General features: G+C 42.8%; 1 protein-coding gene across 1 annotated transcript in view; it reads right to left on the minus strand.

Moving 5' to 3' along the window:
* LOC118368638 (ankyrin-2) overlaps window positions 1-26,978 on the minus strand; it is a 107,897-nt gene that overhangs the window by 32,549 nt on the left and 48,370 nt on the right. The window contains 19 exon segments of the mRNA XM_052495729.1: window positions 1,946-1,967; window positions 2,330-2,362; window positions 4,307-4,429; window positions 4,563-4,688; window positions 4,887-5,212; window positions 11,144-11,348; window positions 11,674-11,885; window positions 12,180-12,334; window positions 13,578-13,676; window positions 14,419-14,643; window positions 15,923-15,958; window positions 18,238-18,341; window positions 19,391-19,478; window positions 20,014-20,155; window positions 22,629-22,701; window positions 22,805-22,903; window positions 23,106-23,204; window positions 23,832-23,930; window positions 24,191-24,289. Coding sequence (XP_052351689.1) covers window positions 1,946-1,967; window positions 2,330-2,362; window positions 4,307-4,429; window positions 4,563-4,688; window positions 4,887-5,212; window positions 11,144-11,348; window positions 11,674-11,885; window positions 12,180-12,334; window positions 13,578-13,676; window positions 14,419-14,643; window positions 15,923-15,958; window positions 18,238-18,341; window positions 19,391-19,478; window positions 20,014-20,155; window positions 22,629-22,701; window positions 22,805-22,903; window positions 23,106-23,204; window positions 23,832-23,930; window positions 24,191-24,289 — 2,365 coding nt within the window.

A 26,978-nucleotide genomic window follows, 5' to 3' on the forward strand; every position in this document is an offset into this window, starting at 1 on the left:
GTGGTCAGGACAGGAACAGGAACAGTACAAACTGTCAGGGTTCAAAGGGTAAAAGTGGGGCCACAGCGGCAACTACAGAAGGTGTCAAAGAAAGGGGGTTTGGACCGACTGGGTTTCTTTGGAGGCAAATACTGCAGCAAAGCAAAATGCCAACTAAATCATAAAGATGAGAAGGGAATGAGCAGGAAATAACTTGCTTATACACATAGTCAGCACACCCACGCTCACAGCACAAAAGCGAGAACACATCTAAAATAAGTACAGTATCAAACAAACGATGAGCAAGAACAGACACCAACAAATCAACAAAGGATAAGGAAACAGGGACACAAACAAAGGGATAACAACATGTAGGTAGACGGACATCTCAAGATTGTTTACAGACAGAAAAATAAAAACAATTATTTCAAAAAACAACTGGAAAAAAAAAAACAACTGAGAAGAAAGCCAGTGATAGCAAACTGTTAGGCGATGGTTTGGTGTGCTCTTTGCTATTGAACAGAACAAACCATTTTGTTCCTCTACTGCTATGGAAAATAAAGGGTTCTGAACCAGCATCAAACTGGTAAACTCATTTAAGGAAATGAACAGGAAAAACATAATTGATTTAAGGGAAGGGCGTAAGGGAAGGGCGTGTGGTCTTTTTAGAGGGCTGTATCCCTTCCTTATACTAACTTTGGTCCAGCTAAATACACTTTTTGAAAACAACTGAATAGAAAAAGGTCAATCATATTAAGAGTAGCAACATTGTATCAAATCAAATTCAAATAGCGAGTGAAAAGGAATTCAAAAGATCAATTTTAAAGCAAAACAAAGAGTCAAAAGAACTCTCACACTTGACACACACCCAGACACAGGAACACACACATGCACGCTCATGTAAGCCAAGTTATTTCCGTGCAAAGCAAAGGGGAAAGTTGACATGCAGCCTTTTGTGAAAAGTGAATGGGGCAAATGTAAAGTGATTTCGGTAGTTAAAAAGAACCAAAAAAATGTATCACTAGCACATATGCCTTTTCTCTTTATCAAGAGAGGTTCATTTAGGTATTCCCATTCAATAGTGTGGTGAAATGTAGTCTACTATTTTATCATAGCCTACAACTGTTAAATCTGCAGAAAAAGCATTAGTCCATATTACGTGTGTATGCAAATTGCCACATACATCACACATACATTGTCCAATGTAACGAAGCCAAATTGAACAAATAACATCAGTTTATGTATAATGTATGTATTACTGTACATGTATGTTTTGAAGGTATGTGCAATATTTTCCATATTCTATATATTGTACACAGTGCCAAGCATATGTAGATATCCAGCAATGGCAATGCTGTGGCACTTGACTATGATTAATGATAAATTAATTAATGAATTAAAGGGAAAATATAAAACACCACATGGACAGGGTATGAACAAGGGGATCGGGAGGAGTAGAAAGCTAGACTACAGTTTGCTTTGCCATTCAGGTACTACAGTAACTTTGGGGGGGGGTACTATTCCGTTGTCACATAAACATCACCACAGTACGAATGAGAGTTTGATTCATGTGCGTTGCAGCGATGTGTCAATTGAGATTGCGAAGAAGTTTATGCCCGATGAAGTTGTTGGCATAACCTTGCCTTGGTGGGGCGGAGTGACATTTGTGTTGTTTTGTTTTTGTGACAAAGACAAACCATGTGTTACAGCTTAGCTAACGAGGGTGATAGGAAGCACAATGTTTACACAGTAGCTCAGGTTATCATTCTGTGTTGCGCTCTGCAATAGTCAACTAGCATAACATCATTGGTAATGTCTAAATCTATGGTATGGCTATAGCGCAATTATAAAAGCAATGTCATATTCAACTGGTTGAGTAATGCAGCCATACTATAACAGTTAAAAGTTAAATAGCAAGAAAAAAAAGCTGTTAAAAGTGTTATCAAAAAAAGAGTAAATGACTTACATTTCTCGAGATTCCTGCTGATCTGTAAAGAGGAATACAAAAATAGCGCTCACTATTAATACCATTTCCATCACCGTGTAACAAAAAATGTGGGCAATTTTATGTACACATTTGCTACCTTTGCTACAGGTAGAAAATAAGTCATTGGACAGAGAACTACGATCACAATGAATTAAAGACTAATATCTAAAGATATTCTGCTACAAGGGACAAGCACGCTGATGAGCAGTAACATGGGGTATGCGTTGTGTTCCTTTCTAATACCTAACATAGAGCTAAATGACAGACAAAATAGTGAACGTCTAGCAACATGTTTCTGGCCTGAAAAAAAAAAATGAAAAAAAAATAAAGAGTTAGTGGGGGAGAAGAGGGGCACAATATTACCTCTTCCTCAGCCTCTTGGTCTGAATCAGATTCCTTTGGGGTGCAAGAAGCAGCAAGAAGCAGAAAGAGACAGATGGACAAATAGAGAAAGGTAGAGGAGGGGGAGGGAAAAAAAGAGAACGGGCAAAGCCATGTTACCATAGCGACAGACTTGAAGGTTTGTGGCCAATCAATGTTGTTTTGGGAAGGGTGTCACCGTCAGAGTAAACTTGAAAGACCTCTCAAAGGAGAAGGGATTCATGTTATACTTTAAGGCTACCAGCACTCACATATAGTAATGCTTGATGTTTATGGTAAATCAATCACAGTTAAAAGGTGTACAAATTATTTTGAGGATACAAAACCCCAATTAAAATTTGAAGGAAGATAGCATGCTGTGAGCATGTCACGAGTGCAGATTATTTTGCATGTTAGTATGCAAGCAACACAATGTTAAGAAGGTATTAACTTCTTTGTGACTGGGGGGCAGTATTGAGTAGCTTGGATAAAAAGGTGCCCAGAGTAAACTGCCTGCTGCTCAGTCCTTAAAACTAGAAAATGCATATAATTAGTAGATTTGGATAAAAAAACACTCTGAAGTTTCTAAAACTGTTTGAATGATGTATGTGATTATAACAGAACAATCCAACCAGGAAGTGGGAAATCTGAGGTTTGTAGTTTTTCAAGTCATCGAATATACAGTGTCTATGGGGTCATATTGCACTTCCTAAGGCTTCCACTAGATGTCAACAGTCTTTAGAACCTTGTTTGGTGCTACTACTGTGAAGGAGGGGGGAATGGGAGCTGAATGAGTCAAAGGTCTGCCAGAGTAGCATGAGCTGCTCACGCGTGCTCACGTGAGAGCGACCTGCGTTCCATCGCATTTCTACAGACAAAGGAATTCTCCGGTTGAAACATTATTGAAGATTTATGTTAAAAACATCCTAAAAATGTATTCTATACTTCGTTTGACATGTTTCTACGAACTGTGATATGACTTTTCGCCTGAAATTTCGCCTGGACTTGCCCGCGCGTCGTGAGTTTGGATTGTGCACTAAACGTGCAAACAAAAAGGAGGTATTTGGACATAAATGATGGACTTTATCGAACAAATCAAACATTTATTGTGGAACTGGGATTCCTGGGAGTGCATTCTGATGAAGATCATCAAAGGTAAGTGAATATTTATAATGCTATTTCTGACTTTGTTGACTCCACAACATGGCAGATATCTGTATGGCTTGTTTTGGTGTCTGAGCACTGTACTCAGATTATTGCATGGTGTGCTTTTTCGGTAAAGCTTTTTAAAAATCTGACACTTGTATATTTTAGCAATGTTTATTATTATATTTCTGTAAATTGATGTCGCTCTCTGCAAAATCACTGAATGTTTTGGTACTACTGAATGTAACGCGCCAATGTAAACTGCGATTTTTGGATATAAATATGAACTTTATCGTAAAAAAAACAATACATGTATTGTGTAACATGAAGTCCTATGAGTGTCATCTGATGAAGATCATCAAAGGTTAGTGATTCATTTTATCTCTATTTCTGCTTTTTGTGACTCCTCTCTTTGGCTGGAAAAATGGATGTTTTTCTGTGACTAGGTCCTGACCTAACATAATTGTTTGGTGTGCTTTCGTCGTAAAGCTTTTTTGAAATCGGACACTGTGGCTGGATTTACAACAAGTTTATATTTAAAATGGTGTGAAATACTTGTATGTCTGAGGACTTTTAATTATCTGTTGTTTTGAATGTACCTGTGGGAAATGCTAGTTAAGGACTTGAATACTCAGTTATTCTTGAATACACAAGTCAATCTATTTTAAATAAGTCAGCAATGACGAACACTCAGGCATGCAAATGGGAACTGCTGGTGTGCTATACAGGAACCAGATTTTTTCCTGGTCAGGTCACATGATCAGAAACAATTCCAGGTCCTAGGTGTATCCTAGGCTGTGTGTTTAGGTGGCGGTAATGTTACAGTGTTCTTACCTTTGAGTAGGATGGTAGTGTGATGTTCAGGTTGCATATGGCGTTGTGGGCCAGACTTCTATAAGACCTGGGTTCTTTCATAAAGGACAGACGGCCACACGGATCCTGAGTGTTGTCTCGGATCTGTGGAATCATCGGCATCATTATCGTCAGTCAGTCAATCAATCAATTAACATACAGTTTACGATACATGGCTAGTTTGTAATACAGTAAATGATACGGAAGAGTGTATGAATGCTGGCCCAGTAATACTCACCTTGATGAAGAGTGCCAGCCTGTTCTCTTTGAAGGCAAAGAAGCTGAAGAGATGGTGCTGGCCACTCTTGGTGAGAGGGACCAGATTGCCAAAGCAGTCTGCATAGATGGGTTTGCCCTCCAGGACCTGAAGAGAATAGAAACATACCAAACCATCCCTGTTAGTAATCTACAGTGTGATTTACTAAGCCTTCACACTTTACTGGCAATTTACTACACCTTTCACTGGAGAATACAATATTTTTAGAAGGGTATACCACATAAAGGTAGATCTTAAAGGTACATCCCTCCTAGCCCTTGACCACACCTCTACCATGACACCCACCTCGACGTCTCTGCTCCTGGCCACCTCTGTGAAGTTCTCCTGTTGCTCGAGGGTCTTGTCCATCTTGTCGTCAGTCATACAGAAGCAGCGGAGCCGCGCTTCAATGGGGTCGTGGGTCTTGGCGAAGATGACGAACTTGGCCATGTACGGAACACAGATGATCTCCCTGTAGACAGAGCTGGAGAAGTTTACTGACTCCTGCACCTGCCGACAGTCTATCAGCCAGAACCTGGCCGATACGTTGGTCGTGAAGGAGACACAGTCGTTGATGAATGTTAGGGGCGTGGTTCCTGTAATGTCCTCCCATTGGGCTGGCGTCGTTCCACCTTTGAAGAAGAATACAATTGAAAAATGTTAGAAGGTTAGCTACAGACATGGTTTGTGTGTGTCCCTACAGAGTGGGTGTGAGTGTATCAGTGTGTGTGTACAGTTTGTATGTATGTATGTATGTATGTATGTATGTATGTATGTATGTATGTATGTATGTATGTATGTATGTATGTATGTATGTATGTACAGTGCCTTGCGAAAGTATTCGGCCCCCTTGAACTTTGCGACCTTTTGCCACATTTCAGGCTTCAAACATAAAGATATAAAACTGTATTTTTTTGTGAAGAATCAACAACAAGTGGGACACAATCATGAAGTGGAACGACATTTATTGGATATTTCAAACTTTTTTAACAAATCAAAAACTGAAAAATTGGGCGTGCAAAATTATTCAGCTCCCTTAAGTTAATACTTTGTAGCGCCACCTTTTGCTGCGATTACAGCTGTAAGTCGCTTGGGGTATGCCTCTATCAGTTTTGCACATCGAGAGACTGAAATTTTTTCCCATTCCTCCTTCCAAAACAGCTCGAGCTCAGTGAGGTTGGATGGAGAGCATTTGTGAACAGCAGTTTTCAGTTCTTTCCACAGATTCTCGATTGGATTCAGGTCTGGACTTTGACATGGCCATTCTAACACCTGGATATGTTTATTTTTGAACCATTCCATTGTAGATTTTGCTTTATGTTTTGGATCATTGTCTTGTTGGAAGACAAATCTCCGTCCCAGTCTCAGGTCTTTTGCAGACTCCATCAGGTTTTCTTCCAGAATGGTCCTGTATTTGGCTCCATCCATCTTCCCATCAATTTTAACCATCTTCCATGTCCCTGCTGAAGAAAAGCAGGCCCAAACCATGATGCTGCCACCACCATGTTTGACAGTGGGGATGGTGTGTTCAGGGTGATGAGCTGTGTTGCTTTTACACCAAACATAACGTTTGGCATAAAAAATATAGCCCTGCTAATAGCCATAATAACGCTGTACAACATGACCATGTGTTTGAAAGAGTATTTTCCAGTATGCAACAATTTGTTTGCCTTCATTAGACAACTTTATTTATTCCCGTAGTAATTCGTTATTGATCCATAACTAAATCAACATCTGCATTTTGAAAGAGGATTTTTATCATTATTTTATTAACAAAAGCATAAAGATGCTGACGAAGAAATACAGTACTGTACAGTATATGCGTTTACATTTGGATAATTAAGCATTTAAAACATTTTGAAGATATAAGCCTGTGCAGTCTGACAAGTAAACATAGCCTACAATACATACACTAGTAAACATGGGAAAGTGCCTAATTCCTAACATAAGGGAGAGCAGGCCATGTCCAGACTTTCTCAGTGACGGACAAGCGGGAGACTGAGGTTCAATTCCCCGACTGGGAGGAAGGAGTAGGCTGTCCTTGTAAATATGAATTCTTTCTTAACTGATTCCATATGTGTTATTTCAAGGTTGTGATGTCTTCACTATTATTCTACAATGTAGAAAATAGTAAAAAATAAAGACATTCTGGAATGAGTAGGTGTGTCCAAACCTTTTATTGGTACTTGCTTAATTAATTAGATTAATATTATGGTGTTTTTATTCCAAGAAAAACGAAAAACCATCTGGGTTTCCGTTAGGATGGAGTGGAAAATTTGGCGCTGTACAATGTGACGGTTGGGAGTACAGCACTGGGCTATTTAGCTGAAGAATCGCCATGTCGTGCAGACAGGGAATGCGTGAGACTGGGTTTCAATATCCCGACGGGGAGAAAGGAGTAAGCTGTCTGTAAGGGATCTCGTCCTCCTCTTCTGAGCAGGAGTAGCGAGAAGGTTCGGAGGACCAAAACGCAGCGTGGTTAAGTGTCCATAATTTAATTAAGCAAAATGAACACTGAACAAAAACAATAAACAACAAACAAACAGTCCCATAAGGTGAATGACAAAACACTAAATAGGAAATAAACACCTACAAAACCCAGGTGGAAAAAGGCTACCTAAGTATGATTCTCAATCAGAGACAACTAATGACACTTGCCTCTGATTGAGAACCATACTAGGCCGAACACAAAAACCAACATAGAAAAACAAACATAGACTGCCCACCCCAACTCACGCCATGACCATACTAAAACAAAGAATAAAATAACAGAACTATGGTCAGAACGTGACACTGTCCTTGAAAATAAAATGATTTGTTCTTAACTGACTGGCCTAGTTAAATAAGAGTTACACTAAGAGCATAACATTTCTGCACCCTTATTCTTTTATTCTAGTCTAACCTGTTGATCCTACCCCCTACTTTTTTGAACATTCTGTTAAAATCGCGCAACATTTCAGCGCCCTGCTACTCATGCCAGGAATATAGTATATGCATATGATTAGTATGTGTGGATAGAAAACACTCAGACGTTTCTAAAACTGGTTAAATCACGGCTGTGACTATAACAGAACGTGCGTTTCATCAAAAAGCGCAGGAAAATCTGATCACTGAAAATTGGAAAATATATCAATGCGCCACTTGAATGTATTGTTGAATGGGAACCACCTGGAGCCGAGATTGCAATTCCTACAGCTTCCACACGATGTCACCAGTCTTGTCAATTGCCTAGGCTTTGTTTCTTGGTCAAACGAAGAAGAGACAGCCCATTTCTTCCGGTCTCCGACCGGATATTTTGGTTGAGATTTATCCGGACATTATTTCAAGACGGAGAGCTATAGAATATACATCGCCTCGTGATCAATTTGATCGATTATTAACGTTTACTAATACCTAAAGTTGCATTACAAAAGTATTTCGAAGTGTTTTGTGAAAGTTTATCGTCAACTTTTTTAATTTAAAAAAATTATGTTGCGTTATAAAACGCTGTTTTTTCCCTTGATCACACAGTCTTCATAGATCGATATCTAGGCTATATATGGACCGATTTAATCGAAAAAAAAGACCCAATAGTGCTGTTTATGGGACATCTAGGAGTGCCAACAAAGAAGATCGTCAAAGGTAATGAATGTTTTATATTTTATTTCTGCATTTTGTGTAGCGCCGACTATGCTAATTATTTTGTTTATGTCCCCTGCGGGTCTTTAGGGGTGTTGCACGCTATCAGATAATAGCTTCTCATGCTTTCGCCGAAAAGCATTTTAAAAATCTGACTTGTTGGCTGGATTCACAACGAGTGTAGCTTTAATTCAGTACCCTGCATGTGTGTTTTAATGAACGTTTGAGTTTTAACGAGTGCTATTAGCATTTAGCGTAGTGCATTTGCATTTCCAGATGTCTAGATGGGACTCCTGCGTGTCGGGTCGACCTAAGAGGCTAACCATTACCCAAACAGAGATGAAGTCAAAATAAAAATCTCATTGATTTATCAGACCAGTCCCCATGCTTGAAACGGTGTTGAAATAGTTGTAGGCTTTTGCTTCAAATCCTATTGCTTCTAACTTCAATATGCTCTTTAAATAAATAAGATCTAAAGCACTTTTAACAGCACATTACTCAACACTAGTGAGACTCATGTCACCTAGTGGTCCTTCTGTGGCTCAGTTGGTAGAGCATGGCGCTTGTAACGCCAGGGTAGTGGGTTCGATTCCCGGGACCACCCATACGTAGAATGTATGCACACATGACTGTAAGTCGCTTTGGATAAAAGCGTCAGCTAAATGGCATATATTATTATTATTATTATTATATATTACCTATGGTAGGCCTACAGTATATTGAAAGATATGACGTGACTCTCCGCCAATAATTACATATAAAGGATTGTAGGATTCTAAATTAAAACCAAAAGCCACTTCATGGCAACAATTTGTTTGCCTTCATTAGACAACTTTGTTCCAATATTTCTGTAATTCACTGATATTTATTCACATAGTAATTGGTTATGGATCCATAACTAAATAAACATCAGCATTTTGAAAGAGTATTTTATCATTATTTTATTAACGAAAACATAAAGATGTTGATGAAGAAATACTATACTGCGGTTTTGAGTTAGAAATGTAACACTTCCGAATACTAAAGCATCGAATACATTGCAGGTAGGGTGATGTTCACACCTACAGTAGCCGGGCTATAAAGAGTCCATTGTCCTGCTAATCAGGCTAGAAGTGTTTGAAAACATGTTTTCAAAATGCCACCAGCTGTCCATCACTACTGTAAATAGCAACACAGCATCTTGTTTACATCTTGTTACATTCTTTATTGTAACCACAATGTCACAAATAATTTGTATCTACCTTTCCAATTACTTTTAGAGTTTGGGATTAATTTGATTAATATTATGGTGTTTCTATTCCAAGGAAAACGAAAAACCCTCTGGGTTTCCATTAGGATGGAATGGAAAATTTGGTGCTGTACAACGTGACGGTTGGGAGTACAGTACTGGGCTATTTAGCTAAATAATCCAGTGTCCTGCGGGAGACCGGGGTTCAATTCCCCAACAGGGAGGAAGGAGAAGGCGTCTGTGAGGTCCGTGTGGTGACGCACAATTGGCCTATCGTCGTCCGGGTTAGGGAGGGTTTGGCCGGTAGGGAAATCCTTGTCTCATCGCGCATCAGCGACTCCTGTGGCGGGCCGGGTGCAGTGCGCGCTAACCAAGGTTGCCAGGTGCACGGTGTTTCCTCCGACACATTGGTGCGGCTGGCTTCGGGGTTGGATGGCGCTGTGTTAAGAAGCAGTGCGGCTTGGTTGGGTTGTGTATCGGAGGACACATGACTTTCAACCTTCGTCTCTCCCGAGCCCCTACGGGAGTTGTAGCGATGAGACAAGATATGAAGGTCAGTCAATACAGAACATTTCTAGAACTTTGGAAGTTTCTTCAAGTGCAGTCGCAAAAACCCTCAAGTGCTATGATGAAACTGTCTCTCATGAGGACCACCACAGGAAATGAAGACCCAGAGTTACTTATGCTGTGGAGGATAAGTTCATTAGAGTTACCAGTCTCAGAAATTGTATTCCAAATAAATGCTTCACAGAGTTCAAGTAACAGACACATCTCAACATCAAGTGTTCAGAGGAGACTGCGTGAATCAGGCCTTTATGGTTGAATTGCTGCAAAGAAACCACTAATAAAGGACACCGATAAGAAGAAAATACTTGCTTGGGCCAAGAAACATGAGCAATGGACATTAGACCGGTGGAAATCTGTCCATTGGTCTGATGAGTCCAAATTTTAGATTTTCTGTTCCAACCGCCGTGTTTTTATGAGAAGCAGAGTAGGTGAACGGATGAATTCTGCATGTGTGGTTCCCATTGTGAAGCATGGAGGAGGAGGTGTGATGGTGTGGGGGTGCTTTTCTGGTGACTCTCTGTGATCTATTTAGAATTCAAGGCACAGTTAACCAGCATGGCTTCCACAGCATTAGGCAGTGATACGCCATCCCATCTGGATTGCGCTTAGTGGGACTATAATTTGTTTTTCAACAGGACAATGACCCAACACACCTCCAGGCTGTGTAAGAGCTATTTGACCAAGAAGGAGAGTGATGGAGTGCTGCATCAGATGACCTGGCCACCACAATCACCCGACCTCAACCCAATTGAGATGGTTTGGGATGAGTTGGACCGCAGAGTGAAGGAAAAGCAGCCAACAAATGCTCAGCATATGTGGAAACTCCTTCAAGACTGTTGAAAAGCATTCCAGGTGGAGCTGGTTGAGAGAATGCCAAGAGTGTGCAAAGCAGTCATCAAGGCAAAGGGTGGCTACTTTGAAGAATCTAAAATCTAAAATCTATTTAGATTTGTTGAACAATTTTTTGGTTGCTACATGATTCCATATGTGTTATTTCATAGTTTTGATGTCTTCACTATTATTCTATAGTGTAGAAAATAGTAAAAAGAAAGAAAAACCCTTGAATGAGTAGCTGTGTCCAAACATTTGATTGGTTCTGTATATATCTGTGTATATGTGTGTGTGCGTTGAATCCACCCTTCTCTCTAACCTGTGATACTACAGAGCAGGCGCAGGGTGGGCTGGTCCCCTCCGAAGCCGTTGACCACTGGGTCAGTGTTACTCTTGGGGATGGGGATGGTCATGGTTATGGGTTTATGGAACTTCCTCCTCCGGGGCTCCAGGGTCACGATGGGGCTGAATGTAGCCTTGTTCCCCAGGAGCTTCTTCACCACGTCCACGTTCATTGGCTGAGCCTGGAGATGACAGGTAATGGCTTTAGAAGTAGACTGACATTAGAGATACCTTGGATGGGCTTTGGCGTTCAAAAAATGGATTATGACGTTGATAAAACATGATGACAGTGTAGTAATCATAAAATACTCAACGTATTTAACTTTTGCTCCATTAAAGCTCTGCCTCAGAATCAAGCCACGTGCCATTCTTTTGATTATAACTTGTCCTGACTGCCGCTCATGCCATAGGGCCCCATTAATTGGGAAAATAAGTCGACAACATTTAACAGACACTCAAATGAAATGGGGTTTTCGCTCTCTGAAGAGAATATTTGAAGTAAATGACCTGTAGTCCCACTTTGATCCTCTTGGTGAGGGCTCCCTCTGGGAAGACTGCCTGGACCGTAGGCACCACCGTGCTGCTGAGGATGCCCCCGTCTGGACCGATCAGGTTACTGTCCTGTTTGACCCGGGACACCACCGCAAAGTACTGGGGGAAGTCCCGGGTGATGATGCGGCAGATACGCTTCTTCTCCAGCTCCTCTGGAGGGTCCAGTTCTGGAGAGGAGGACAGAAGGAACGGCGGTTCATTTGACTTTGATTCAGACTATGGCTCTGTTGAAATACTTTGACAATGATTTCTTCCTTCCCCCCTTGGAGTAATCACTGCTCAGGACTGGGTTGGTGTAACCCTCGGTTTCACCTATCCAGCCATTTTAGATCAGGGAATACTCCACGAAAGGGAGGCGGGAGGGAATGCTTCTCCAAAGTATTTGAGCAGGGCCCCTTGGCAATGGCCTCTAGCGATGACGATCACTAAGTGTTGTCTCGCGTTGAGGACATCACACTCACCCTCGTCCATGCCGTTGAGGATCTGGTTGAGCTCCTCCTCGGTGTGTTCACAGTGGTGCTCCTTCCAGCTCTCTCCTGTCTCACTCCTCATGATCACCAGCTCCCTCTCCTTCCCCCTCAGGGCAGCAAAGTGAGGGATCTCCACGACTACAGGCCTGCGACCAGGGACAGGGAGCACGGTGAGTGCGTGGGTGTGTGGGTGGAGATGGGGAGGGGGTTATGTATGTACGTGGGTGTGTGTAAAGTGTGTGTGTAAGCAACCACATTTCTAACGACTCACCTGATGAGCACAGTACAGTGTGTCAACTACAAATGCTTATGGGACAGTCATGCTAAACATCCACCAAGATACCAAATGAACCAATGAAACCATGAGGTTGAACAGGCAGACAGACAGCACTAAACATAGAAAGCCAACCACAAGGTAAATGAGCCGAAAAGTAACTAGGAACAAAAACAAACATACAATGGAGTGTCTGGGATGCTACGACAGAGAGCACAAGTGGGGCAAGACACCAGGGCCCAGTTTCCCGATAGCGATGGAACTTAAGCTTACAAGTGTTTTAACGATGCATCTTTCCTACAACGGCCGAAGACGTGACATGCGTATCCCAAAACAGCGCGGTCGCTAAGTGCGTCGTTGGAGCATGTGTCGGTACTGATAGGATCGAAAGAAAGGAGGCGCTTACCTTAACATGATCATTATTTCACAAAACTGATGACGGATCAGCGACTAGAGAGATATTACCACCTACGGCCGCAAATATTGAGGCGGCTTATTCAAATGCTTTACCCAGTAAAAATGCACCAAATCACAGGTTTCGCAACGCCATTGCGCCCATGTTAGGCTACACATCATGAAATACACATCGGGACAAATTACAGACAGCAGCCTACTAGTAGCAAAATAGAAGTCAATTGATTGAACATACTGTATTTACATTTTAAGGAAGTCATCTCAGTTTTCATTTAAAGGTGTGTTTTTATACGTCACATGTTTGTATCAATGGCAAAAACATTTATTTTTTTTTTAAACTTTTCTGAAGTTACCGGCGGTCAGTGAGACGGATAGACCATGCGATTCTAAAGACACACTTATAGCTGTTCTAAGAGTGGTTTGAGCCAGGCGTTAGGTAGCGAGCGTTTTCAAGTGCAAACGTCAATAACGCTGGTTTTGGGAAACAGCTCGGGGATTTAACGACGCTCCTACGAAGGTTAACAATGCTCCCAACGATGAACCTTTGGGAAACCTGGCCCAGCACGACACTAGCACACATAGCATTACAGGTGAGGCCACAGACACAACATATCACAGAGAGTCGAAACATAAAAGGAGGAGGCTATAAAATGGAACCAGTAGCATCCATGGATTGTTTCATATGTTCTGTTGTCCCCTACCCAAGGAATTTTGTCCCGGGTGGACCGAGCTGCAGGATGCGGCTAACGAGGCTCTCACCCTCGTTAAGAGGGGGTGGGGCAGTGGGAAGGTGCAGTTTACTGTGAGAACAGCCGTCCGTTAGCAGCAGTGGGGGAGGGGGGGGGGGAGAGAGAGCGGAAGTAGTCAGAATAATGGGTGACTAGTTGAGTTTTGTGAAAGCCTTTTGACCGAGTGGAGGCCGTCATCAGGACATCATGGTAAATACATCGGACTTTAAATACACAGAGCTTTCAAAGTGGAAGTTATTATACAGTTCACCATCAGGGGGCAGTATATTATTATCGGTAGACAGCCACTCTTAGTGGCAACCTACATATCAAATCAATCATGGAGCAATGTTCTTTCGCATTTTTCTGTTTCCTTGCAGAGTTTTTTGTTTCCATGTGTCTTATAGAAACAGTTAGCTTCCTAAAAAAAATGGTTGAGTTACAGCTAGAATGCGGTTTAAAAAGAAAACAAGCAGGGCCCCTGCCACTGGGAAGAAGCAAAGAGCATAGACCGTTTTAGTAAGGCAGAGGCAGGGTGAAATGAATCTGAGAAAAGGAAGAGGGGCAGCAACATTCTCAGGTTTTGATTCATACAGTAGGCCTGTCCTTTGACGCACGCTGTCGCTGTCACTTTCCCTCGTAGCGTTCTCACCTCACTCACTCTTGAGTCTTGGACTCTCACAACATAGATCATAATCTCTGACATCTCATTGCTCTCTGTCATTCTCCCTCTCTGACATCATGCCCCTCTATACAACTTCCTCTCTCTTTCACACTTTTACCCCCTCCCTCCCTCCATCGCATATTTTCTTACCCGAGGAACTGGGCTCCGACGGGCCCCACCTCGATCAGCCTGCTGGCCAGGCCCTCTCCTTCCACCATGGGGGGCATGGTGGCCAGGCGGTGCCTCTTCACCAGACGGCAGGTCACCCGCGTGGGCGCGCTGCACTTCCGCGGCGGGATAATGATGCGCAGGCCATTGTGACGGCAACCCCGCATGGCTCCTCCCCTGGCGTCCACCATGAAGCTAACCAGGAAGCTGTTACGGGAATGGGCGGGGGGCAGATGTGATGTTTACAAAATGAAGAGAAAGATATTTTTAAGCATTGTGACAAATACAGTATATCTTTGTACTTCCCTTTACACAGATAACTTACATAACTTTCAGTAAAATAAAACAATTTGGGGGGGGGGTGAAAATATACAGACAAATATGAATCCATGTTAAAACACACAAACATAAGAATGACGTTTTCACTGCATACCTACATGCACAAACACCAGACTGTGAGTGAGAAGTGAATGGGTGTGACACCACATACTCTTGCGGCTAATGTGAAGGAGCTGCAAACGCACTTCACCGGTGACACCATTATGTTATGGTAAAGCAAACAAACCGTTAAAAAAACACTCCAACACGCCGACGGAACAATACAGGACAACGGCAAACATGGAGACTGGTTATATCAAACACAAAACACAAGGGGCCTGGTTTCAATCGGATCAAGAGTTAACCGGCGATATCCCACTGATGTTTTGGCAGTGTCACGAAGCAACACGCCACCCCACTCGCGTTCGAATTCCAGAATTCCAGAAAAAATATAGGCTGCGTAAAAATAATGACACTCGATTTGAAAAACATTCAACTGAATAATGAGGATTGTATCAGCCTAATTGAGGTGAAGATTACATCGCACATTCCAGCATTCAAACTTGTTAACAAGGCTGCATGGGGATTTCTCTTTAACGCAACTCTGTGCAGCCAACGGCAATGTCCACTTCAGGTAGGCTATAATGCCAGGAGCCGCTTGTGGACTTGACGACTCTGACGCAGTACCACCTAAAGCTCTGACACCACCAAAACAACCGCTATACGGATGTCGGCTGAAGCAGATCTGATTGAACAGAGCCCTAGCCCTTGCAGTTGTGAATCGACCAAACACAATTAAACAACAAACAAAATGGCCACCATGAGGTCAACAGGATTCAACCGAGATGGACACAATGGCTGAACAATGATGATGAGGCAATGTGTGTGACTCTTTGATGCAGCACTAGGAGCAAATTGTGTCCCTTTACAAAGAGGCCTATGTAAAAATGTATATAAAAGTTGACAAATGTCCAAGTGATCAAAAGCTAAAACGGGGGAATAGTGCAACATTGGAAACATCTGTTAGTAGTGCTGCACTCACAAGACAGGCATTGGTGAAACAACAACACAAACAAACACATCTCTCTAGAAGGAGAGCACACTGTGAAAGAGAGGAGGAGTGCGAAGAGGAGGATGAAGAGGAGGAAACCAAGGTGCAGTAGATCACCTGCTGTCGCCATGATCATGGCACGGAGAGGAATGGCTGAAAACAGAACAGAGACCCCATGAGAGAGAGAGAGAGCGAGAGAGCGAGAGAGCGAGAGAGAGAGAGAGAGAGAGAGAGCGAGAGAGAGAGAGAGAAAGAGCGAGAGAGAGAGAGAGCGAGAGAGAGAGAAAGAGCGAGAGAGAGAGAGAGAGAGAGAGAGAGAGAGAGAGAGAGAGAGAAAGAGAGAGAGAGAGAGAGAGAGAGAGAGAGAGAAATATACAGTGCATTCGGAAAGTTTTCAGACCCCGTGACTTTTTCTACATTTTGTTAAATAGTTTTTTCCCCCTCAATCTACACACAATAACCCCATAATGACACATTTATAAAACAAAATAAAAATGATTTGGGGAGTTTCTCCCATGCTTCTCTGCAAGTTCTGTCAGGTTGGATGGGGAGCGTCGCTGCACAGATATTTTCAGGTCTCTCCAGAGATGAATGATCGGGTTCAAGTCCAGGCTCTTGCTGCGCCACTCAACGACATACAGAGGCTTGTGCCAAAGCCTTGGCCGTGTGCTTAGGATCGTTGTCCTGTTGGAAGTAGAACCTTCACCCCAGTCTGAGGTACTTAGGGCTCTGGAGCAGGTTTTTATCAAGGATCTCTCTGTACTTTGCTCCGTTCATCTTTCCCTCGATTCTGACTAGTTTCCCAGGCCCTGCTGCTGAAAAACACCCCCACAGCATGATGCTGCAACCACCATTCTTCACCGTAGGGATGGTGCAAGGTTTCCTCCAGACGTGACGCTTGGCAATGAGGCCAAATAGTTCAACATTGGTTTCATCAGACCATGGAATCTTGTTTCTCATGGTCTGAGAGTCCTTTATGTGCCTTTTACAGGACTGGACTGTCTTCCTTCTGGCCACTCTACCATAAAGGCCTGATTGGTGGAGGGCTGCAGAGATGGTTGTCCTTTTGGAAGGTTCACCCACCTCCACAGAGGAACTCTGGAGCTCTGTCAGAGTGACCATCGGGTATTTGATCACCTCCCTGACCAAGACCCTTCTCCCCCGATTGCTCAGTTTGGCCGGGAGAACAGCTCTCGGAAGAGTCTTGGTGGTTCCAACTTCTTCCATTTAAGAATGATGAAGGCCACAGTGTTCTTGGGAACCTTCAATGCTGCAGACCTTTTTTGGTAATCTTCCCCAGATTTGGGCCTCAACACAATTGTGTCTCAGAGCTCTACGGACAATTCCTTCGACCTCATAGCTTGGTTTTTGCTCTGACATGCACTGTCAACTGTGGGACCTGATATAGACAGGTGTGTGCCTTTCCAAATCATGTCCAATCAATAGAATTCTCCACAGGTGGACTCCAATCAAGTTGTAGAAACATCTCAAGGATGATAAAAGGAAACAGGATGCACCTGAACTCAATTTCGAGTCTCATAACAAAAGGGTCTGAATACTTATGTAAATAAAGTATTTGTCTTTATAATCTTTTATACATTTGCAAAAATTGAGAAAAAAAAACTGTTTTTGCTTTGTCATTATGGGGCATTGTGTGTAGATTGAGGAGGACTTAAAAATAATTGTTTTAATCCATTTTAGAATTAGGCTTTAACGTAACAAAATGTGGAAAAAGTCAAGGGGTCTGAATACTTTCCGAAGGCACCGTAGATAGAAAGAAAGATAGGGATATAAAATAAAACGTCTCTAGGGCTGAAAGAGAAGAAAAGAAACCATACTCCCCATCCCTGTGGACCAGAATCATCAGTGCCTTTGGACAACGATCAATGTTTCAAGTTGTTTTGTCGTACTGCTTGTCCTAAACCAGTACTTCGAGACACTCTCAGTAGCCTTACATTACCGATTCAGGACTTGTGTCATTATAACTAAGAGGGGGATTATCTTCAGTCATTGTTACCAATTAGCATGGCAGAGAGAGTTAAACTAGACGATGACAGCGGATCTTCATATCACAATGCATTGGACTAATATGTCTATAATGAGCGCTAACATTATTCGTTACTGCTCTCCGTAGTGTTATCCCCCAAAAGCCGCTTAACAGATGGGCCTCGGAGTAGGACTACAAAAGATCGTGATTCTGTTCTCAGAACAAAAATAAATAATACATGAGTTGCCTGGACCCCCTATTGCTCTCGTGCCTGTTGAACAGGGCTGAACGCTTTAGGCTCAACGGGAAACCTGCATTCAGGATGGGTTCGACCAGATAACGGTTGCAGCTTTTGTACCAAAATTAGTTGTTTTAAAAAAATAAAAAAAAACATGATAGTTAAAGCCCAACCCTTCTGTGTACTCGCTGTGCCCGCTGTACCTACCCAGAGTGGATGGGGCTGGAGGACAGTGCCACATTGTCCAGATTTTCTGTGCCCCAGCTCAGACGATACGAGTCCTTTTCATTTTCCCTGGCAAGAGACGACACCTGGCAACCAACAAAGAGCCACTTGTTAAGGACATGCCATCGCCAACAGTCATTTACACACACAAACATTGCACCTCAACTTTATTTTACTTTAAAAAAAAAATCAAAAAAATTTGAGTAGGGACAGACGCAATAACATTGACACATTGCAATTTACAACTGTTAAGATGCATTGCACCATAACACGTTAGCTTGGGCTACTTTACGGTACTCGTCTCTGGATAGACGGCAATGCTCATCTCAACTCAAACTTACACTTTGAATGATCTACAGTCAAATAAAGTCCATTTCTAAGAGCACTCGCTTACATTCCGATACAGGAGTTAGTCAATGTCAAGACATTACGACCCTATGAATAAAAGTCATATATTTTCTGTATTGAGCAGAGCAACTGCTTTCAGCAATGCATAGCATGCACAATTATTGAAGGAATTTTATTCCTCTCTTTTAATTCCCAATTAAAATTAAACACTCTGTCAATCCATAAGAATTTGTAAGACCCTTATTTTATAGGAATGGACAGAGCCCGGTCTTTAAGTCAAATAGCAGCCTTTATTCAAGAGAGTACTCCCGCAATACAGGTTTACCACAGGTTATAAACTGAAAATGACGTCCTTAGTTCCAGCCCCAATCTGTGCCATCTCCGTTCCAGTACAAAGGCTGTATCTCCAGCCTTCCCACATCCACCTCCCTACCAATTTAATATCATTTACGACTCAAGGCCTTCTCGTGTAGATAAGCTTTCAAATAGCAGTCTGAAGATTTGTACCAAGGAACAGACAACCTTTGACCACATTCACACACACATTCTTTTCAGTACTGGGATCAAGAAAGAAAACTCATACATATACAGAATAGTATTCTGATTAGTACATATACAGTAACATAATAGTATTCGGATTAGTCAGTCCTGATTGAAATGTATACATAATTAGTCATCATTGATAAAAATTCCCTTAACAACAATATGTTTCAATAGATGATGAAATCTCAAGGCCTGGTTTATCCCTTTACAGTGGTGGATGTGAAAGGTTAAGCTCTTTACTTACGTTGTGGCTGGTGAGCATCTCCTCTATCATGCTTTCGTGTTTTGGAGAGTAGTAACCGTGGTGACTGGGAGTGTAGGACCTGTCCAAACTGAGGAGAGGAGGAAAAGGTGACGTCGGGAGCCATGGGAACATCACACACAGCTAAAACAGTGTTCACCACCCAATATGGCGCAAGTCTGTCCATGAGACATGGCACAAGTGAAGTAGTGTAAAATCAAGGACAAATGAAAGGCCAGAGTTGGAGTAGCGCGACAAAAACTCCTTCAAATCTAGTTCTACAACGGATGTGGACCAACTCAATCATAGAGAAACAATGGCATTTATATCAACATACCTTTGCATTCGACTAGATACAGTAAGCATGGTAAGGAGGAAGAGAAATTAGTTGACACTCTGATGAATGACACAAACATTTGTGCATTCACCACAAATGAGATCATTAGATCACGCACGCACGCACGCACGCACGCACGCAAACACACACACACACACACACACACACACACACACACACACACACACACACACACACACACACACACACACACACACACACACACACACACACACACACACACACACACACACACACACGTCTCCTTCATCCGGTGTGTAGACTCTACCTGTCAGAGCGTCCTCCCTCCAGACTGAAGCGCAGGTAGTTCATCCCATCCATGTACTGTCCAGGCAAGGAGTCATCTCCCAGTTCCCTCAGGTCCTCTGCCCTCAAGTACTCCCCTCCGTCCCCTGTCATCGTGTCGTCACCTGGAGGGGAGAAGGAGGCAGGTGAGATACATGGACGAGAATACGGTTATTTCTCGGGAGGAAGGGGACATTGTGATGTGACGCGACTACAGTTAGCAAGCAAACATATACGCAGGGGCCAGCCCTTACTTAGGGTGTGTGTGTGTCAACGTGAGGCTTAGTGACACACACACACACACACACGCACACACACACATCAGATACTTACAGTTACTGAAGCACTACAGATGAGCTGAGAGACACAGCTCATCTCTGCCTGGTCTCCACCACGTCATAAAGCTCTACTGCTGCTATTACCACTACTGGACAGCAGGGGGCAGAGTCACTAATACCCTTTCGCCCACGACAGAGCTGAACCAAACTGAGTCGAGCTGTACTGTGCTGGCCTGGTTACGCATCCACCTTACCCCACCAAAATTAGCGGAACCCAACTGGAAAGGACAGTGTGAAAGAAAACTATCTCAACCAGTACAGTACAGTACAGTACAGTACAGTACAGTTCGGGTTGGCACCATTGTGTGAAAAGTGCATAAGGGGAGCAGGTAGCATACGGTAGGATGTGCTGGCAGAACAAGTGAGAAACATACTGTAGGCTGATAGAGATGTTCCTGTGTCAATAGCATAACCACTGCCTGGAGAATGAAAAGTTAGAAACAAAAGAAAAGGAAGAACAGGTACAATATAATCACATTATCGCGACAATTAGTAATGTGCACAGTAGCACCACAACTGCAAGAGTAAAGTAAGCTATAAGATGCGGGTTGAGAGGCAATACTCACAAAGCAATGTCATTCACAACACATCCAATAGCAAGAAATGTCGGTTAGAACAGCCACACCGTCTGCACAACCAAACCCAATCCTCTTCTGACAGCTTCCAAAAACACAACTATAGACAGGGTGTGTCCTTTTTCCACCCAAATCACTGCCAACCACTCCACCCTTATGATCCAAGTTTCCTTCGAGAAGTAAAGTGAATTCACTGCGCAACCGGAAGAGCCAGGAAAAAGACAAATCGTCCATATCCGTAATGCACTGCCACGTCAATGAGGTGACCGTTCACATAAACACAGATTGGCCCTAAAATGCACAAACTTTATGAGCCATGACAGAGGGCCTGGAAGAGTGGAACTAACTGCCTTTAACAAGTATTCCCACCAACGCTAATAAATATGAACCATACAGAATGAATCAGCAAAGCATTGGCAATGTGTTTTAAAGGAGGCTCAAGTTAAGTTAAGCAGCACTTCAAAAGTAGCTTACACATTCTTACATATTCAGGCTTTCCCGGCTACGGCATGTGATAGGACAGCATTTCTGAGTGGGGGTTTGAAATCCGCTTTGAACTGACAACACTCAGGGTGAAACTATCTTCCGGAGTTCTGTACAGACACGCTTTAGCTTCTTTAATTGGTGTCTTTTCTCTGGAAGTTGAATGGCACTCTCTAGTCCCAGGGGCAACAGTCCTCAGAACATGTGAACGTGAATATGCTATTAAAAAATGCGTTTAAAATCCACCCTTTCCCCGTAGCTGATATTTTAAGAAGCGTGACAAAACAAAAAAACATTCTCGGCCTTGACATTAAAAGAGGGCACAGCCACCACCAGTGTCAACGTAAAGGTTTGTTGACAGCACTAATGCTTTCAGCAAGCAGTATTCCACATTTAGAGAAGTGGGCCTAAATGTACGTATCACCAGCTTGGTTTCACCACACTATGTTTGAATCCAAACCCTCATCAGTAGGTGAGTTTAGTGCAGGTTCAAGTATGTCCTCTCAACCACTCATCCATGACAGGTCGTTTTGCACAACCCTCGCAGAGGAATCTCACTCCATGCGAATTGCCACGACCACAACACACTGTCACACCCTCTTCAATAGTAACCGCCACGGCGACCTTCGCACGGTGTACCTTCTAAATCCATGGAGTCATCGGACAGAACATCATCCTCACTCTCTTTCAGCACTGTGGGTACAGTATGTAGGCCTATACAGTACACAGTACAGTGAGAAAACTAGCCTACTACAACACACACTAGACTCTCCCCGAAAAAAGGGTTACAAAAGGGTTCTTTGGCTGTCCCCATATGAGAACCCTTTTTGGTTCCAGGTAAAAAAAACTTTTGGTTCCAGGCAGAACCCTTTTGGGTTCCACGTAGAACCCTCTGCGGAAACCAAAAAGGATTCTTCAAAGGGTTCTCCTATGGGGACAGCCGAAGAACCCTTTTAGGTTCTATACAACATTTTTTGTGTAGGATTGGGCAAAAAGGGGAGGGATTTGGGGAAGGCTTACTGAGATAGCCTATTAGTCAATCAGTGTCTACAGAAAACTGGGGCAGGATTTTAACATGAAGTCGGGTTAGCTGAAGTTCTTGTAGGGCAAACATAAATGGACTGAGGTTTAGAATGACCGTCTCTATACATGGTTGTGGTCATATACAGTAGCCTACTGACTGGATCAAGTGGCAAACTCACCCTCCTCATCAGAGACATCTAGGACTTCAGTCATAGTCTCAGGGACGTTCAACTTGTGTTTCTCTGTCACCGTCTAAACAACGTGAACAAAATAAGATCATTCCAACTTCATAGGCGAAATCATGTGTGAATGGTTTATTTTAGGGATAGTGGTGTGAGATAGTTCTGTGACTCACGGTTGTCGAGGTAATGATCTCCTCAGTGACAACCTTGAGTGTGTCCACCACCGAGATGTAGCCAAGTCGCCGGGCGATGGCCAGAGCTGTGTTACCATTCTAGAGGATGGGAGAAAGACATAAGTGTGTGTGTGTGTGTGTGTGTGTGTGTGTGTGTGTGTGTGTGTGTGTGTGTGTGTGTGTGTGTGTGTGTGTGTGTGTGTGTGTGTGTGTGTGTGTGTGTGTGTGTGTGTGTTAGTGCCTGTGTGCATATGTTCTTGTGCATGCGTGTGTGTGTATGTTCAGAAGCTAGTCCACACACCGCAGTGATGTTGTTGGGCTTAGCTCCATTCTGCAGCAGTAGATTGATGATGTGTGTGTTTCCTTGCTGTGCTGCTTGGTGGAGGGGAGTGTATCCATTCTGAGAAGAGAATGTCAAACAGAGTAATGACTGTCTGGCAAGGCCTGAACATTTTAGAAATTATGTATGAACCCTTACGTTAGATTTGATCTTTTCTGTCAAAGGAAATAATGCATTATTGAACATTCATAACTTTGGGAATTTACGTACGAGGTCCTTTATCTACTTCCCCAGTCAGATGAACTTGTGGATACCATTGCTATGTCTCTGTTTTCCAGTATGAAGGAAGTCAGAGGTAGTTTTGCGAGCCAATGCTAACTAGAGTTAGCATAATGACTGGAAGTCTATGCTATCTACTAGCATGCTAGCAGTTACCATTGACTTCCAATCATTGCACTAGCGCTAGTTAGCAACTTCCTTCAACCTGCACACAGAGGCATAGAAATCTGACTGGGGAAGTATACTGTATAAAGGGCCTCATTCTCAAAATCCAGAAGTATCTCTTTAAAAAAAGGTGCTATCTGGAACCTAAAATAGTTTTTCCCACAGAGGGTTCTACATGGAACTCAAAAAGGTTTCTACTTGAAACCAAAATGGCTTCTCCTATTGGGACAGTCGAAGAACCCTTTTTGAAACCCTTTTTCTTTCTAAGAGTGTACTGTGGTAGTTTTGTGCATGGTGTGTTACCTTGGTTTTGGCATTGACACTAGCACCATTCTGTAAGAGGAAGTTGACCATCTTGGCATTGCCATAGTGACACGCTACGATCAGAGGAGTGTAACCCAACTGGAACGATAATGGTAAATCATAGTATCAAAACATCTACTACGAACATCATGAAAAGAGAAACAGATATTCATTGGCATATTGAAGTACAGTATATGGGAGAAATATTGTATATTATCACTATGTTCACAAGCATTTCGCTACACTCGCATTAACATCTGCTAACCATGTGTTTGTGTGACAAATACAATTAGATTTGATTTGATTTATTCCAGTACAATGGTCAGTCAATGCTCAAATTAAATGAATATATGCCATACCTTAGTTTGCTGGTCCAGGTTGGCTCCATGTTTAGCCAGTATCTCACCCACAGCCACCTTGTCCTCCTGGGCAGCCAGATGGAGTGGGGTGAGGCCACTCTGAAGGAACACAAACAACAATGTTTGTTACTCACCACCTCTCTCCATGAATGAATCAGCCTACTGTGTACCTATGGACAGTAGTTTCACCTGGGCAGGTCATGTGGTTTCCCCTAAATATTAAAGGAGAAGGTTTTTGAGTGACATGCGACTTTTACAGGACAGGAAATAATGTGTTGACACACAGGGGTGTGGGGGGTGGGGTGACTGGGTATTTAGGGTCTTCTCATGCAGAGTGCATGTTCTTGCACCCCGGAGACAAGGCAGACAAGGTCATGGAAAACAGTGATATGTCTTCAACCATGTCAATTTGACGTCTATTCCACATTGGTTCAACGTCATTCCATTGAAATGAAATGGAAACAAGGTTGATTCAACCAGTGCGTGTCTGGGTCTGTCTGGGGTTGACTGATGGAGCTGGGTGAAGACTGAGTAGTTTGTAAAATGTTTAAAGGAGGAATATATCTGGGTTTCTGCTTGGCTGGAGACGAAGCCCTGTGGCCTTGCTTGCCTGCTCTAAATTTAAAAGACAAAGTGTGTGTGTGGGTGGGTGGGGGACTGTAATGTGCGTGTGTGTGGGTGGGTGGGGGACTGTAAAGTGTGTGTGTGTGTGTGTGGGTGGGTGGGTGGGTGGGGGACTGTAAAGTGCGTGTGTGCGCACGCATGTGTGTACATGCAATTGTATGCATGAACTGTATTCATATGCGTATGTATTTATAGTATGTGCATGCCTACACACTTAGAAAAAAAGGTGCTACCTAGAATCCATAGGAGAACCGTTTTGGTTCCAGGTAGAACCCTTTTGGTTCCAAGTAGAACTGTTTTGGCTTCCATGTAGAACCCTCTCCACAGGGGATTCTATATGGAACCCAAAAGGGTTCTACCTGGAAACAAAAAGGGAGGAGTTTTTGAGTGACAGGCGAGGTTATCCTATGTGGACAGCCGAAGAACCCTTTTTTCTAAGAGTGTACAAGCCTATCATATGTGAAAAAAGACACTTATGACTCTAACCCAGTCATTTGTCATACGCTTAGGATCTGGAAACAGATGAGGTATTTTCTTAACATACCCACTGTATACATTGACAGCCTGATTTGCCTGAATCATGCTTTCCACCCCGCATTGGATGATGTGGTGTTTTCACAGTGGAGGGAGAAGGGGCTCACAACAATTGGTCATCTATACATAGATGGTCAGTTAGCTTCATTTCAACAATTACAGGGAAAGATAAACATGCCAACAACACATTTTCTCAGATACCTCCAAATCAGGAATTTCGTAAGGACACATATTCCACAGTATGGCATTAAGCCAAATAGTCCTACATTAGCTTGATCCTTGTCAAACCCCATTCAAAAAGGGTCAGTCTCTATAGACTGTATGATGTGCTACAGGCCCACATAGAGGTATCCACAGACACTATTAAAAGGGCTTGGGAACAAGAACTTGGGTCAGAAATCTCAGATGAGGACTGGGTAGAAGCTCTCAGGAATATAAACCACAGTTCAGGGAAAGCCAGACACAACCTTGTACAGTTTAAGGTGATACACAGGTTACATTACTCAAAAGTAAAACTGCATAAAATATTCCCGGAGACCTCACCACTGTGTGAGAGGTGCAAGCAGATTGAGGGGACGTTGACCCACTTATTCTGGACATGGCCTAAGTTACGTGCTTACTGGGCTCTCATTTTTGATGACTTATCTAGAGCCTTTGATAGAGTTCTAGCCCCAGACCCATTGATCGCTCTGTTTGGCACAGTTGATGGGAATAACCAGGAAGGGAAAGCTGTCTCTCTTTGTACTCTATTAGCCAAAAGGCTCATATTGCAATTTTGGAAATTGGAGACTGTACCTACCTTTGAAATGTGGTTACGGGATTTCGGGAATGTAATACATGTGGAAAAGATTCGATACAATACCTCCAATAGAAGTCCATTGTTTTACAAAATATGTCAGCCGATACTGGATAAATGGTCCCGCTTCATAACTGGGTTGACGATCTGCTGCTACTCTGAGCTGTACTCCACTCAATGTGTATTTTTGGCTTAACTACACTGCTGGTAATGACTATATGCTGTCTTCTTATACATGTACCACCTAATAGGATTTAGTTTTATTTTGTGTATGTGTGAGTTAAGTTTGGTTTTGTCCTTTAAATTGGCCATCCCATTCAACAGTACAATGAATGTCATTGTTTGTATTGCTGTCTTTTTTATTAGATTTTTTACTGGAAAATAATAAACATATTATCAAAAAATAAATTTAAAAAAGTGTACTGTAAGTGTGTGTAGGGGCATGCATGCCCGCAGGCAGGGCCTTCGGTGTGACACGTGTGGGCAGACATCCATGGTCGTCACGGCGTTTTTTCAACCTCCCACCTCCCGCTCTCTGACTCGGCCCTAAACAGCTCAGGGCACAAGCAGTCTCACACTCTTCCTAAAATAGCCGTGAAACTACACTCTCCCCTTCTCTCAAATTAATTCCTGCTACATTCACACATGCCACGCTACAGCTCTGAAATCAGAACCGAAGGCTGGATACTAGCTTGAGAGCTGTGTGGGTAACTCCTATTTCCTTGCAAAATGTCACAAAGATATCGATGAATCAAATATAGTCCAAGCTAACGACACCTGATAGGATTAAGCCTTTCCTGCGCGTGTAACTCTATTCACTGGGGTACTTTAAAA

Source organism: Oncorhynchus keta, chromosome 35, assembly GCF_023373465.1.
Source record: "Oncorhynchus keta strain PuntledgeMale-10-30-2019 chromosome 35, Oket_V2, whole genome shotgun sequence".
Taxonomy (NCBI): Eukaryota; Metazoa; Chordata; class Actinopteri; order Salmoniformes; family Salmonidae; genus Oncorhynchus; species Oncorhynchus keta.